General features: G+C 29.1%; 1 protein-coding gene across 1 annotated transcript; it reads left to right on the top strand.

Annotated features, from left to right (window-relative positions):
• Window positions 1–1,566: 1,566 nt before the first annotated feature.
• Window positions 1,567–15,385, top strand: LOC106690962 (protein obstructor-E; the record flags this gene model as incomplete). The annotated part of the gene is given in 4 exon segments (XM_067051188.1): window positions 1,567–1,818; window positions 5,301–5,501; window positions 13,249–13,444; window positions 14,411–15,385. Coding segments are annotated over 4 exon segments (779 nt in total), but the record flags the coding sequence as incomplete, so codon positions are not given.
• Between the last annotated feature and the right edge of the window lie 718 nt (window positions 15,386–16,103).

Here is a 16,103-nt window from a genome sequence, read left to right as displayed (position 1 = left end):
TTTCTGATGACCTAAAAGTGTCTTAAACATTTTTTTTTATCCTCTAACTATTCATTTCTAACATACGGGGAAGGGTAGAGTTTTCAATTAGCGGGTTCTCTATGGTCGGAATCGAACATGCGTCGTCGCAGATCTAATAAGGCTGCTGAGGAGGTTACACCTCAACTTTCTCAGCTACAACCTCAGCATTTTTCCATCTGAAGATAGATGAATGAGTCTGAAATTTTTTAATTTAATTATTTTCGGTAACTTAATAAAAAGTCAGTTAAAGATGATCATCTCCTATGATCCTCTCCCAGAGACCTAACTACCAAACATTGATGTCTTCCAAGTGCAATATATCTTTTCAATGGTTATCCAGAGCCGAATCAACCCAGGTAGAAGGGGAATCTCAGAATAATCTTCAATACTAGCATTGTTTAGTTTATAATCGGAAATTATATTGACATATCACCGAGTAATACTGAGGAAGATATCATTAGAACAATTGATAATATCCGTCAGTGCAGTTAAATTTTGTTTTAGAGAAAAACGAGTTTGTACACTATAATTTCACTAGATGAAATTTTTTGTTCATAGAAGAATATTCCTAAAAAAATAAAAATGTTTGAAAAGTGAATAAAAACTACTTTAACCTATTTTTTCAGAGAGCAGTTACCAAATAGATATTCGTCACCGTGGTAATCTGGGAATTCCTTTTCTTTCAATACTAAGTTCACGCCAGAGTCCGTTCTTCTGTCTAGGAAATACCTTATCAACTATAAATATATGAATTCATTTGTATAGTTGTAACAACGAGTTCGATAACATCTCTCAGGACGTGGCGAATTGATTTTTTTCCAAAAAGATTTCATATTGGATTCGCGCCGGCATTCCTAGTCGGTGAAGAATACATAAAGGAGGAAGTGAAGACACTCGTGAGTGAAAGGAAGCTAGTGCTCCGTACCGCTAGCTTACGTGGCTATTGTCGCTCTTGTGTCAATCATCAACGGCTAAGTCCTCCCAGCAACTGAGAACGATTGAGCTAGCTGGATCTTTGGACTCAACAATCCTACAGAATCGAGATTTTTTAGAGCAAATTTAAACTGCGACACCATGCATTTCCAATGAAGTTGAATTCTACAATAAAAAAAATCGTCTTTAGGTAAACGGGAACTTCGGAAAAAAAATTGGTATATTAAGTATAATTAGAAATAATACAATACAACAACCTAAAAGAAAATTTGTATTACTGAAAAGCCCATTAACTACATTATATGCTTAGGTAACTGGTCACACTTCCATGACTCAGATAGAATAGATGTGTAGGGTTTTTGTACCCAGTTTTTTTTTAAATTTAGATATAAAGCCGATACAATGGCTTTTGATTGTATAAGGCGTGACATAGCTGGTATATTGTATTTTGGACCAGATTTAACAAAGTTTATTATGTTTTTATGAATGAAACTTTGACTACAATGGTTTCCTTAGGAAAAATACTTCCCATTTATATAATTATCCAAGTATTTATCAAGTGTATAATAATATATTACAGCGAGTTCTGATATATATTTTAATCTGTTTCAGGTGTGGCTGAAGGAGCAAGAAAACCAACGCCACCACCGAAACCAAAATCTGGTGGAGATCTAACCGACGAGTGTCCGGAAGAAAATGGTTTCTTTGCTGATGGTTATCAATGCGACAAATATTACGAATGCCGTGATGGAGTCATCGAAGAGAAGTTATGTCCCGATGGTATGGTCTTTAATGACTACAGTCCTCAAGTAGAAAAATGCGATCTGCCATTCAACATAGATTGCTCTGAAAGACCGGAACGCCGTGAGTTTTGAAAATATTTAATATTGTTTTGTAACTATATTTGAGACTTAAAAAAGGTAGTTCATCTTCATTTATTAATAAATAAGAAAATTGAAATGAAACTTTTTAAATGCAGTTTGTTAAAAGATTTTGCATTGCAAATTTTTATGACCGATTGGAATTCAGTTTAAATCTTAGTTAAGGGTTTTTATTATGACTTATGATTTATACATATGTCGTTAACCATCAATTATTCTAGTTAACAATCACCTAATTTCCATCCATCCGCGTCCATCCGTTCAATTTATGTAATAATTTTATTTGAAATTCAATCTAACATCTTAAAACGAGGAATTTTCTTTATCGATGTGACCTATTTATTAATAGTTATAATCATTATGGGACGACGGTAAGAGCGTGGCAACGCGCCTGTCTATAACCCGTGGAAGTGATGAACCCACCCTACTGAAAAAACCACGTCAAGAAACGCGAGGACTTGGGCCTCCACGGTCTGTCACCCACATAATAATAATAATAGTATACTAATTATATCATACAATAAAATACTACTAATGGATAATGGCGTATTATCATCATCTTAAGGACGAAGAGACCACGCCTCCACACTTCGAAAAAAATAATTAAGTTAGTTATACATTATAGACGTATTTAAAGCTTGAGAGAGTCTGCAGACACACCTTATTGTTGATATTCCATGCCTCCCAAATTCTCAGGCAGTCTCTATCTTAATCAAGGATGTTATTGAGAAAACTCAAGTGCTTCAGTGGTTTTACCATTTCAAAAGAAGTGAAATGTTAGTGGATGACAAATCCAGCTCTAGTCGTCCTTTCACGGTCCGAATCGATGAAAACGTCAAAAAAATTGCGCTATCATCCTGAGAGATCAATGACAGACCATTTAAGAAGTTAATGACGGAGTAAGCCAGATTTTTGGTATTAATAAGATCGAATTTCCTGTCGCAATAAGGGCCACCCTTATACAACCTTGCCTAGGAGTCATTTTTTGAACCAAAATGGCATAACCCGTTTACCCTACATTACGTTTCTCTCTGTGATTTTTTATTAATTCCTCGAAAGAAAAAGATACGCAGAAGAAAACGATTAAGAAAAAAATTCACACAAGCTGAACGGAACCTTCTTTAGCGAAAACGCTTAGCTTACTGATTCGATAATGGTGGATCTATGTTCTCCAAGTAATAGAACACGGTACCAAAAAATTTCCACCCACTACATCAGTTCGGTTTCTTTTAGGTACCCTTGCGTATAACTGAAGCACTTTTTAACAGTCACGCTGGAATACCTGAGACGAAATCCATCACATACTTTCATGTTCCGCTATGAAGCCACTAAATTTCTAATAATGACAAGGGCAAGAAAATAGTTTTTCCCTTTCAGAGGATCATGATGAAAGCGTGGCCGTTGATTAGCTGTTTACTGCTGACTTGCAAAGCATCCCGATCAACTTTACAAAGGAGAAGTTCACAATGATGAGTTTGAACGCATTATTCATGGGCAATATTGCGTAGAATAAAAGAAATCGATTAACCTACTAGAAATTTAACATCGTTTTCCTAGAATGTAACTTAATAACCACTATAAAATACTAATTTTATGCAAATGTTGAATTCAATAACTAAACTCTCTGACTACCACATTAGCAGCAGCAGAACTACGTGTGTGGTGTCCCAGGAGTGGGAAGATGCATAGGCTGGTTTTGACATCATTTCAAAAAAGTCAGGCAGAATACATCCAGGATTCAAAAGTGATTATTATGGGCTGATTGAATCCATTTTTAACATGGCGGTCAAAATTGATAGGCCTGATATTGTACACATAAATACTTGAAGGGGGTAGAGGTTCATTGTGACAAGTATTCCCCTACAGTGTTAAAATGACTGTTGTTGAGTAAACTAAATGTTCAAGTTCTTAAAAGTTCAGTTTTATCAGGGCAAATTTTTAGGCTGCTTTTCATAAACACAATGATAATCGAAATACTCCATCACAGAAATCAGAAGGCTGCTAGAACTGGAGCCAGAACTTAAGCACATGAAAGTCTCCAATACAAGGACACAACAAATGATGATATTATTGATGATTAAAAAGTTTCCAGTCTATAATTACTGATTTTTCCAAGATGAATTATCAAATGTTATATTCCTATTTTCCAGTTGTATTCATTTTATTTCTAATTGTAAACTTTTTTGGGAAGCATATTTTCTTATTTTTAAGATAAATAATTTAAATACATAAAAATAATAAAGAAGTTTGTTCAGAATGAGTTATTGTTATTTTTATAAAAAATAAATTTGGGTCTATGATTTTTTCTTCGTTATTCATCATTTAAATCAATTAAACAATCCTGTGAACAATATCAGTAAGCAACCATCATAAACATGCAAATATAACAGCATTTAAAGTCAAATTCATGGGCTGGTTAGAGGATTAAATGAGATAAAAGATCTGAATGGTTTTATATGAATAAGAAATGACCATAAAACCTTGTTCACATTAGGATGTCCATTATTCTCTCTAGATTATTTAAATCTTTCTGTGCCATTAAAAATTACTTGACAAATTTCATTATCGAATTCTTTACAGTAGTGTGAGAGGAGCGAACATGGCTATTTTGGAAAGATCTTAAATTATTTTATATTAGAAAAAATAAATTAATAAAAAGTAATAACTACTACAATGATATTGTATTAATTTAAATTGTAAGATTTATTTTTTTATGCTGAATTTGATCATGAGAAATGATTTGAACCGTAAATTCTGAGAAACAATTTGTAAGAAGATTGATAACTTAAAAAATAAAATAAAATGGTTTTCACTATCATACATTCGAGAACATAATAAAAAAAAATGTTTAAATCCCAAAATACTACTAAACGAATTCTACTCTTGATTATTTGAGTTTAAAAAATAAATGTTGACTAAACTCAATATACTTCACCACAAAGGTCTTAAATTACATGAAAAAAATTGAAACTAATGTTCCGTCCAGGAATTTACTAAAGAAGATCATACAAAACATAATAATTTTACAATTTTATAAAGCTATAAAAAACTTTTAGAAATTAAATCTATACCACTAAAACTTATAAAGGGTTAAGGGTGCAGTAATTTATAAGTAAGTACTGTTACTAGATCAAGGGTTGTATAAGGAGGTGATTTGGCCAGAATCACGCATGACTGCCATAATTTTACCCAATTAAGAGTACCCGCTTTATGAGAATGGAGAACCTCCTGAACCCACAGTGTTGACTCACAACTGCAGTGAAATAGTAAGTATCTGCAACAGCCTGATTCGAACCCGGGTCAAAGTTAATAGCACAGTGCCTTACGAATGAGCTACCCATTCCCTCAAAAAAACTATAATAAATCAAATTATATTAGCTAGAGTAAAAACTTAAAATATTTTCAGCTGTAATAGAAATGAGCATTAACAAAATGTTAACTCTGATTGTTATTGTTTATTTACAGAAACACCCAAACCATCTCCTCACTGTCCTCGTCTGAATGGATATTTTGCTCATGAAGAATCAGGAGTATGTGATAAATTTTATTTTTGTGTTGATGGAAAATACAACATGATCACATGTCCATCTGGTCTTGTTTATAATGAAAAAACTGGTATCTGTACTTGGCCCGATGAAGCAAAAAAGAAGGGCTGCTCAAGTGAAGGTATGTGACCAAACAAATAAATTACTATGTAAAAGGAATAAATAATAGACATTAAACATTACTACCTAGAATAAAGATATTTCATAAGAATAAATGGATTTTGGTGAGCTTATTTCCTATTTGCAATTAACCAGGAGAGCAGAATTAAATTCTTAATCTAACATTAGTAGCATGGAATCAGTAATTCTTATTTTATTTTTTTTTTTAGTTATAAGCATGCAAATAATTAAATTTATGTAATAAAGTGCTTTGTCTTCTGGCTCGAATAATAGGACAATTCAATAATGGTGATTTTTTGAACTCCTGAACTGAAACAGATATAAATTTGAATTGTGTCAGTTTTTTACTTAATCTATTTTGGACTGCAAATGATTTGAACCAACCAAGTGAAAAACTGACCAGCAAAACAAATTTACAAATATTTTCATTGAGGAGTTTAAAGCATGTCCATGTTCGAGTTTTCACACTAAGTAGCCCAAAAGGCGGCTTGTTCCATCAAGAAATATAATATTTTCATGAAATTTTAGAAAATTATTTTTTCAAGTTTAAATGAAAAAAGGCTGTAAATGTAATATAGTTCTGTTTTAAAAATATTTCTTTTCAAGTTATATTCTAAATTAGCATACATCTTCATTAGCAAAAAATAATCTCTCTTTTATATAGTAATCATATTAAATTTTTATGGACTTAAACAATTTTTGTTAACATCATATTATGGGATCAGCAAGCAAAGAGATGAGGAGAGAAACTGATCTAGAAAAACAAAATAATTTATATTTAAATTAAAATAACTAATAGGTTTCAAAAAACTTTTTACTTCCTCACTACTGAAAGTATAGGGTATAACTTATTGAAACATTATTCAATTCAGATACAAAATCAGGGATACAATTTTCTTGACTGGTTGTCCTAGAAAATGTTGTGTCCATTAATAGCACTCAACTGACTAAATTATCTCAAAAACTTATGAAGGACTAAATTTTCACTTTATAAGAGCTGGATGCACCCTAACCCCTGAGTCAATCTACAGCTGATACAACAGAATAAATAAATTATCTGACACAGCTAAACTGGAAACAGGACCTATGGGGTCTGAGGCTTAGGAGTCGAGCTCCTTTCCCACAAATCCACCCCATTCCTTTCTTTAAAATAAAGACCTTCATTTTCTATTACATACTTGGTTCCATCTCTGAGCTTTAAGCCAAGAATTCAAAACACCTTCTCACGTTGATGATTGAAAGGTCTTTGAATGAAACTAACTTTCCAGGGTGATAATATGCTCTTTTTAAACTAAATTTGTCCAGCTCATGTGAAAATCATTTATTTTTCCTCATATTTCAAAATTTTCTTTCAATTGTTTAACCTTTTTTATATACAGAATCAGAAGATATGTAGAGAAAATGGTGATGAAATATATCACTTTTGAGGAGATGCACTGGAAACTGATATACTTTATATAGTTACAAGTATGCTTAACTAAACAGCCTTCAAGGTTCTGATAGAATCCCAGATGATAAGATATCCTCCATTGAATGGTCATCCCTTTTGAACTTAATTTGAATGGAGTTTAATTGGTTACCTTGCAGTTGCAAAAAGACCCACCTTCCTAAACTTGGTCTTCCCCATCTTCACCAATACCAGTACTAATTAATACCTTTTTCATATTTCTACGAATTTCAAGATTGGGCACCATCATTTTGTTAACTTAAAACATTTTGTTGATGTTTGGAATAAAAAATATTACATAAAAACAGTTTTATACACATATTACTAAAAAATAATATGATTAAGATATCAAATGTTCTTTCTAGAAACATTCAGTACATTCCTATGCTTAATTTATCAGGGTTTATGAGTAGCAAAAATATCAAGGTTGATGTATTCTAGCATTTATGAACATCATTCATATCAAGTTAATTGCCAATTTATTCAAACAATAAGATTAATTAAAAAATGATACATTAAACATACACTATACCATAAGTTTTATCTAATTTATACCAATATATATAATATATATACATGATAATTCTAAGTAGTTTAACATGTATACAATTAGTATTGCACTAGCCATGTAGAATAAGCTTTATTAATACAATGTTCTTTTATATCTTTTTAATCTACTATTTTAAGAAAACATTTTGTAATTATGGTAAATTGGCATATTAAATTTAAACCAATTTCTGATTGAAATATATTTTCTGAATTATCAGCGTTGAAATATGTTTTGGTCCTAATCAAAGAATAATTCGTATTATTATTAATTTTTCAAAACAACAATACTTTCTTTGTCAAATATGGGTTTTAAAAGCAATGATTTTTGTAAATAAACTAATTTCAAACAAACTTATAACTGGCTCTTTATTAAGGTTTCTACATGAGTTTAGGCCAGTTATCTGTTGCTTAATAATCCTTTCTAATCCTATCTTTCCAAACAAATTAGAAACTGAACCATCTGTTTTTATTGTTGGTATATTCTCCTTAGTTAAAATAATAATTAATGTAATCTTATTTCAAATAATCTACCATCATTGATTTGATTTTCTACCTAAATCAACTGACTCTTTTCCTAACAATTTTTTATAATCAGCCATCAAAAGTACTATTCTGTATAAAAAATGTTTATGTTAGCAACTCTTATTATTTATTAATGTCTGCTAATATTTCTAATACTTTTCTAAAAATTAGACATAGTTCTTGTAAAACAAAAAAAATGTGTTTTTACTTTGAAAACTGACATAATTAGCTATATTTATTCTGGATTTTCTGTCCTAATATTGTTTGGTGAAGTCGTTTGTTTTTATTTTTTAATATGGTGAGGTGAAAAAACTTCCATCTAGAATATTATCACTATTCTATATTTGTTTTTTACTATTCTATTATTTTTTTAGAACAATTTAAAAAAAAAATTTAAATTATATGTATATATGACAATATTTAAAAAATAAATAGATTCTATTAACAAAATGAGGTATATTACTACATGAATATGGGTGGGGTAAACCCAAAAGCAAAGTACAACAAATATAGAATAGTGAAAATATTCCAAATGGATGTTTTTTCACTTCAACATATTAAAAAATAAAAGATTATATTTATTTGATTCATTTTTCATGATTTTAATTCTCTCTTAAAATAACTACTTTTAACTTTCAGGCAGGTTGAAAATTTTGAAATTGAGTCAGGCAACATTTTATTATTTATTCTTTTTTATAATTACAAGACCTTTTACAGATTCCTTTTTGAAAAAGTTAGTTTTATCCTATCTCAGCTCAACAAATTAGTGGTTTTAATCCCAGTAAAATAAGCGAAAAACATTTTATTTTTTATATATATACTTTTTTGCATGAATTTTCTTTGGACCCTTAATGATTTCTTTATTTAGTAATATGCTAGATTTAGTAATAATCTAAAGTATAAACAGGTGACTGCCTTCTCGTTTCATGTTTCAGTGATACTATCCAATCACAAAAAACTTTATCTAACCCAGGTAGTACCTAATTGAACTCATCATTTCAAACCAAACATTATATGACCTTCATCCAAATGTTCTCGACCAACATGACCTCACTATAATTATGAAAGACAATATTAGTGTTTCAAAGAAGTTTTGTACATTTTCAATAGAATATCATCAGAGTCTTGAAAGCTATATTAACAACTTTGTTTAGACTTCAGTCTAAAAATTCAATTTATATTTATAATTCTCAACTTAACACATAATTTTTAAATTTAAAAATGTAATACAGAAAAGATGCGATGATAAATTTATAATAGATAGTTATTCTTCATGTTTCAATGACTGGATCTTGAATGAAATTACATTTTGATTTAGAAACAAAAATATTATTATAAGTTTTTAAACCAACCAACTGTTATTCACCATGGAAATCTATTGTAGTACTTTGTATGGAAGTACTTTTACAGGACTAACATATTTAATTTCTTCTTTTTTTCGGCCAAGACCCCCATTGGAGTTCTATACTGCAAACATATTTAATTTTAGAAATGAAAATTAATCCAATTTTGAAATATTTCAGAACATTAGCTCAGAATAAATAATTAGTAACATTATGCTCATCATTATTGTATATATATATAGTAACATCATGTGTAGATCAGGTAAATAGATACTCTTGTTATCAAAACCAGTGTTATGCTATTGTAAATAAGCTTACATAGGTATCATAGTAGTATCGATATTAAGTAAATAATCAATTATAAAATGAATAGCTGTATACCCTCAACTATAATAGTAGTAACAATGCCTTCAATAGTAATAACTAAATGAATATGTGATATGTAAATATTGTATCTTTTACTAACAATTTATGTATATACTGGAAACTTTAATTTATAATTTATTGTTATGTACATAGCTATAAATTAATTAAAAGAAAACTATTGTAAAAATTATATTATTTAAAACTTGTAATAAATATTTTAGTCATCCTGTACATATACCTCACAAATCTTTAATAAATTCTATGCAATTAAAATGTTTGTAAAATTGAGCACATTAAGTTCAAACCCATTATAAAAGTATTAGATTTTAAATTATATATTATTACAAATCATGGAAGTGATGATTTTTGAAAAGAGGAAAAAAACATCAAAGAAATTATAAAAATAGATTCTTTAACATTTTAAATTTATAATTTATCAAACAAAATGAAATATTAAATGTTTACACGATGCATATGGATTTGGACATTAAAGTGACTACTCAGTCAATTATTTCAAATGTAAATAATCAGTTGATTAATTTATATTTCTAAAATTTCAAATAACAAAATGTCACATTGGATATTATATTGTATTTAGTCACATTGAAAATTTTTACCAGGCTCACGAGTACGACAAAAACGCCTTACTTTTTGGCCGAAAAAGGAACAAGGAGAATTAGGAAGTCAAGAAGCTAGTGAAGAGCAGAAGAAAGAAGACAGGAGTGAGGAAGGAAGTGATGAATATAATGACTACGATGATGTATCCTCAAATAACAAAAACAAAGATTATGACAATGTAAGCTCAAACCCTGATAACAAAGATTATCATGATGAAGATTCATACGGAAAAACAAAAGGTTATGGTGATGGCGGTTTCCAAAATGGCAACAAGGATTATGGCGAAGAAGATGAATCAACATTCTATGACGAATTTTCAACAAATCCAGAATTTTCTGATTTTGATGTTGATTTTGAAAATTTTGGTGGTTCAAGGGAAAGTGGTGACTTTTATGACTCCAAAAGTCTTCAAAGAAGGAGAGATGAACAGTTAGATGGCTATATACGTGAGTATGTTGCTCAACTGAACAAGGATCCAGTAAAAGCCTCCGGCCCAATGGATCTTTCCTACTATGAAAAGATTGCTGAGGCTACTGTTGAGAAAGGGCGTATACCATCAATCACACCATGCCAGGGAAAAGTGAGACAATATTGTTTATTATAAGGTTTCTCTTTGATACTAAAATATTAAAAGAAAATATCATTTTATTCAAAATTTTCAAGACCAACAAAAAATACACTAGGTCAATTTAATTAGTATCACAGAGGAACAATAATAAAATTAGCACTGCAAAACCAAAACTGCACACAAATTTTCCTTCCTCAGCTTGAACTAAGCATAAGCTTTAGTATTTAACTAGATTATTTAAGACAAAGATAAAAGAGATGTTCAATTCCACCGATTACTTCTAGATATAAAAAAGGATTTAATACAAGAAGTAAACTGTTAAATAAATACTTCCAGCTTAAATAATGAATGTAAATGGTCTAAATCAAAAGGTTAAAGATGAATAAAGAGTATCTTGATATTAAACACTTTAACATAATCTACATCAGTTTAAGTAAATAATATTAATACAAAAACAACTATATATCTGTATTACTTATTAATTCTTATTAAGTTAAAATGTATTTGACACGATCATTATTTAACAATGATAGTCTAATCACTTGGATTAAATTAAACCAAATTCTAAATAATTATTTATATAAATTAAAAGTGGATCAGTTAAGAGAAGCTTGTTTTATGTTTGGTATCACTGTACCATGTAGTTATCAACTATTCTCTACAATGAATAGGATATACCATCAACATATTCCAAAGGATAAAACAAAATATTAGGTTTTAGAAACATTAAAATAAGCAAAAACCGATAGCTTAATATGTATGTGCTTAAAAGAGACATAATATACTGAAAATATCAAAAGAATCTAAATGCTATTAGTATTTTAGTCTAAATGACAAAGTAATCACTGATGTCAGCTTTGGCATTTAAGTTTCCATACTTTTCATTTCTTTATATGAGAAAATCTAGGTAATAGAACTAACTATCAAGTTATTATTCATAATTACGAATAAATTAATTTGTTTATTATTGTACACACATAGCATCGACAAGAACAGTATATCATAAATAAACAGAATTATGATTGAAAAGGTTCAGGAGATACAATATTAAATTCTAATTTATTTTTGTAAAGAATTAGTATTGAAAAAATAGTTAACTTAAAGACTAAATTTTAAAATAGTTTTGATGTGGACTGCAAAAATATATTTACTTGTTATTCTTATGAATTATCATTTATTTTAACTGATTTGATATTAATGAAATAAATAATTATTACATAACTAACTGTAGCTACATAATGAATGGCAAAATGATGAAAATTTAATTTTTACTTTGTTTAGAAATGAATACCTATATGCAAGTTAATATTTATATACAGAATATTAATAAAGAAACTATTTTCATATTATAGTCGAATATATATAAAATAAATCTGTTCCGCTACAACCTATGAAGGGTAAGGGATTCAGTACTTTGTAAGGAAGTATACGTGTATATACACATGTACAAAATACATATACATGTGTATTTTAAATTAGAGCTATTGAAATGAGACAATAGAGCCGAAGAATTCAACTTTTTATAAATAATGCTATACCAAAACAACCTCTATTGTACCTGTTTTTGAATACGCCAAAAATACTTCTACATTATTATAATTGTTATTATCGTGCATTAAATAAACAGAAAATTATCCAAGATTAAATAATTGTACAAAATTTTATAGACTGTAAAAACCACTTGAATTAATGTAGCTAATGTCAAAAATAGAATTGAGGGAGCTAAAAAGAACATATATACGTTCTGTATTTTAAAATAATTTTTAAAAATAATTCTAGGAAGAGCAAATGTATTTTTAATATTTATTATTTAAGTGAAAAAAAATAATTATGCCTGTTAAAATATTTTTTGTTCTTATATATCTATGCTGCATCAATGTTTAGGAGGTCTCCTCTGTCCTCAAGATACCTGATCAAAAAGACAAATGTTAAGTAGTAACAATAAAAATCTCAGGCATTCCAAGGACATAGATCTCCAAAATGTCAATGCAAAATAGTTAGATATTAATGAAAAGTATCATAACAACAACAATAAATGTTTTCATTAAAATAATAAGTATTATAAAATATACCAAAATTTTTTTATTAAATACTTTTAATTTAACAGTAAATTTAAAATTATAAAATTACAAAGATTTGAATTTTATATTTAACAACTTTGCTAAAAGTATTTCCTGGAAATAATTTACTCCTAAATAATTTTGATCAATTTTTGATTCATTTTTATCTATTATTATCATTACGTATCCATTAAAAGTGAAGACATTAAACTGTTTAACCATTTATGAAAGTTTTAAAAATAAATTGTTATAAATCACGTTTTTTATCATTTCAGATGTGTTCAAATTTGATTGCCCTAAGGTCGACATGACCCAAGCCCAACAACACCCAAGATACCCTGACCCCGAGGACTGCCAATTTTTCTATGTATGCATCAATGGAGAGGTACCCAGAAGGAATGGTTGCAAACTTGGACAAGTCTTTAATGAAGCCACTGGGGCTTGCGACTGGCCCAGAAATGTTCCAGAATGGTAAGCCATAAAAGTTTTTCAATAGCAATTAATTTTAAAATTATGGTAGATATATGGATTTAATTTAATAAATTATAGTACTATTTTTCAAAAGGATTCAAATCAAATCAAATGATTTATTTATCCCTCATTATAGCAAGAATCATTCTCTTCTCAACTACTCATATCCCATTAAGAAGGACTATTAAGTGAGAAAAAAAGCCAACATTGATTTAATAATATATTATTCTACATTATTTTAGTATACGATGTCTTCCTTGACCACCATTTCCTAGGTTGATTCATTAGATTAGTTAATTAATTAATTGGGATATTTATTTGTTTTTTGCCCTTCCATGTCTTTTGGCATCACAGTTGTCAGCAATGATACAGAGGGCATACATAAGTTGCCAATAAAACTTTTAAATAGCTACAAGTTGGCTCGAATCTTGAAAAATCAGATTGAAATCAAATAACCTCTCGATTTTCTTCACCTCTTTAGTTTCCCAGAAACAGGTTTTCTTCTTTCTATGTTAAAATAAGTATGAGCTTACTGAAGTTTTTCATACATACTAAAAAGTACTGTGGTAAAAATAGTTCTCTATAATCTAGGACAACTATTTTATATCGGCATACTAAACATAAGTGGTGATATAAATTTATGTTTATGAAATATAAAATTATAAAAAGAGAAAAACATCATCTCTGTCTTTGAAGCACAGAATTTGGAAACTATGATGCAAAAATGTAGTGGCTCGTAAAATAAAAATGAATGTAATAAAGTTATTTTCTCATAATTTAATTTATTATGACTAAATTTTAAAACTGACCAATTCCCTAGGATTACTGATTAAACTTATTTTAAATATTCATTTATACTATTTTTTGTTAACTGTTACTTTTATTAATATAATTATTTATTTATATAAATAAATATTGGCACTATTTAAGCTGTAAAAATTTTAACATTAAATATTATGTCTTTAGCCTAGACTGGTACAAGGGAATCCTCACTGAGGAAGAACTCTATAACCTCGAGCACCCTAAGCAAAGGACAAGAAGTAACAGCACAACGAATAGAGGCCCCCAGAGGAAGCAACAAGTTCGTGTTGATTAGTGTGTTAAAAAACTTTTGACGATTTGATGATGCAACTGAAAGGAATACTGGCAGTCCTTGTAAATTTTTATGATGTTCCAACAATTTAAGTATTCCAATGTTGTAGGCTTCTGTGCATTTGAGTGTCATTTAGAAATAGAAAATAGTTCAACATATTTATTCACAACACTATATATAGTAGATTATAAAGTGAAAATTGAGAGGTCTGTAACAATAAGGAGGTAGCTCCATTTTACAAAATATAATAATTTGGTATAATTTATACATAAAAATATATAATTTGGTAAATCATGAAAGTGTGTTTTGGAAAAGTGTGTTTTGGAAAACTGTGTTTTCACCAAAAAAATTCAGTTTTTGTGTTAAATGCTAAAATAAACAAAAATTACTCCACTCAAACAGAAAAAAATTGAAACTGAAGGCAGAAGCTACTCACTTTTTGCATAATGTAAAAAAGTTTTTTTAAAGGGAAAATAATTTAATTAAAACACAGCCAAAAATGGAGCTACCTCTTAATTATGGCAGAACCCTCAATTGTCAAATATAAATTAAATATAACAATATTTGCAGTGTAAATAATCAACTAGCTTTTGATTTTACAAAACAATCTTTTGTAGACAACCATTTTTATTGTCATTCTCTTTTATTGCACATATAATAGTGTAAATGTACAATTTAATATTAAGACTGACTTACTGTACTTTAGCATTTATAGCTCTTTTTTAAGTCAGATTTTTGTTTTCTTTTGTGTACCTTTAAATTGTGTGCTTTAAACATGAATTATTAATTTCAAAAAGTGTCATTTGTTCATCTATTTTGTATGTCTTTTAAATACAAACTTTCCTAAATATTGAAATTTTATTTTTCCTTAATAATATGTTTAATGTAAGATCTGCAAAAACTAGATTATATAAAACACTAATTTGACCGTTGCTGATTTATGCCTCTGAAACTTGGGCACTTTTGAAGCCTGATGAAAGGGATCTCCAAACATTTGAGAAAAAGATACTCAGACGCATCTACAGCCCAGTAAGGGATGATTCAGCTTGGAGAAGACGCGAAAACAGGGACGTATACTTGTTAATCGGTGAGCCTGATGTTGGAAAAATTGAGAGTTGGTAGGCTGTGCTGGGAGGTCATGTGGCAAGGATAGGATATCCAGTTTTATTATTTCTAAGCCTTGCGGATTATAGGGTTTGATATTTGGGGGGGAGGAAGAGGAGGAAGAGTAGTGAGAATTAATTAAATATATCTCTTTTACTGTATTTGATATTTTAAGAGGGGACTGAAGAAAGAAAATATGACAGATATAGATGGAAAAAACGGTCTTATGTCTGCTGTCTAATGATAGGGCTCACCATTAGTAAAAAAAATATCTAAAAAAAAGCTTTCTATCATTTTTATATAATTTATTACATAAATTTACTCTTTGGGATATAAGTAAGGGACGTAAACAGGAAAATATTGACATCTATTTCTAATTAAACTTGGATAGAGTGGTATCTTTCAAGCCTCATTCTATTTCTACCATATCATATTTGAAACTTTAAATAAAAAAAAAAAAAA

The sequence above is a fragment of the Halyomorpha halys genome, unplaced genomic scaffold (assembly GCF_000696795.3).
Source record: "Halyomorpha halys isolate HHAL.00 unplaced genomic scaffold, Hhal_1.1 Scaffold1994.1, whole genome shotgun sequence".
Lineage (NCBI taxonomy): Eukaryota > Metazoa > Arthropoda > Insecta > Hemiptera > Pentatomidae > Halyomorpha > Halyomorpha halys.
The sequence above is the reverse complement of the archived record's forward strand: the minus strand, read 5'-3'. Positions and strand labels throughout refer to the sequence as shown.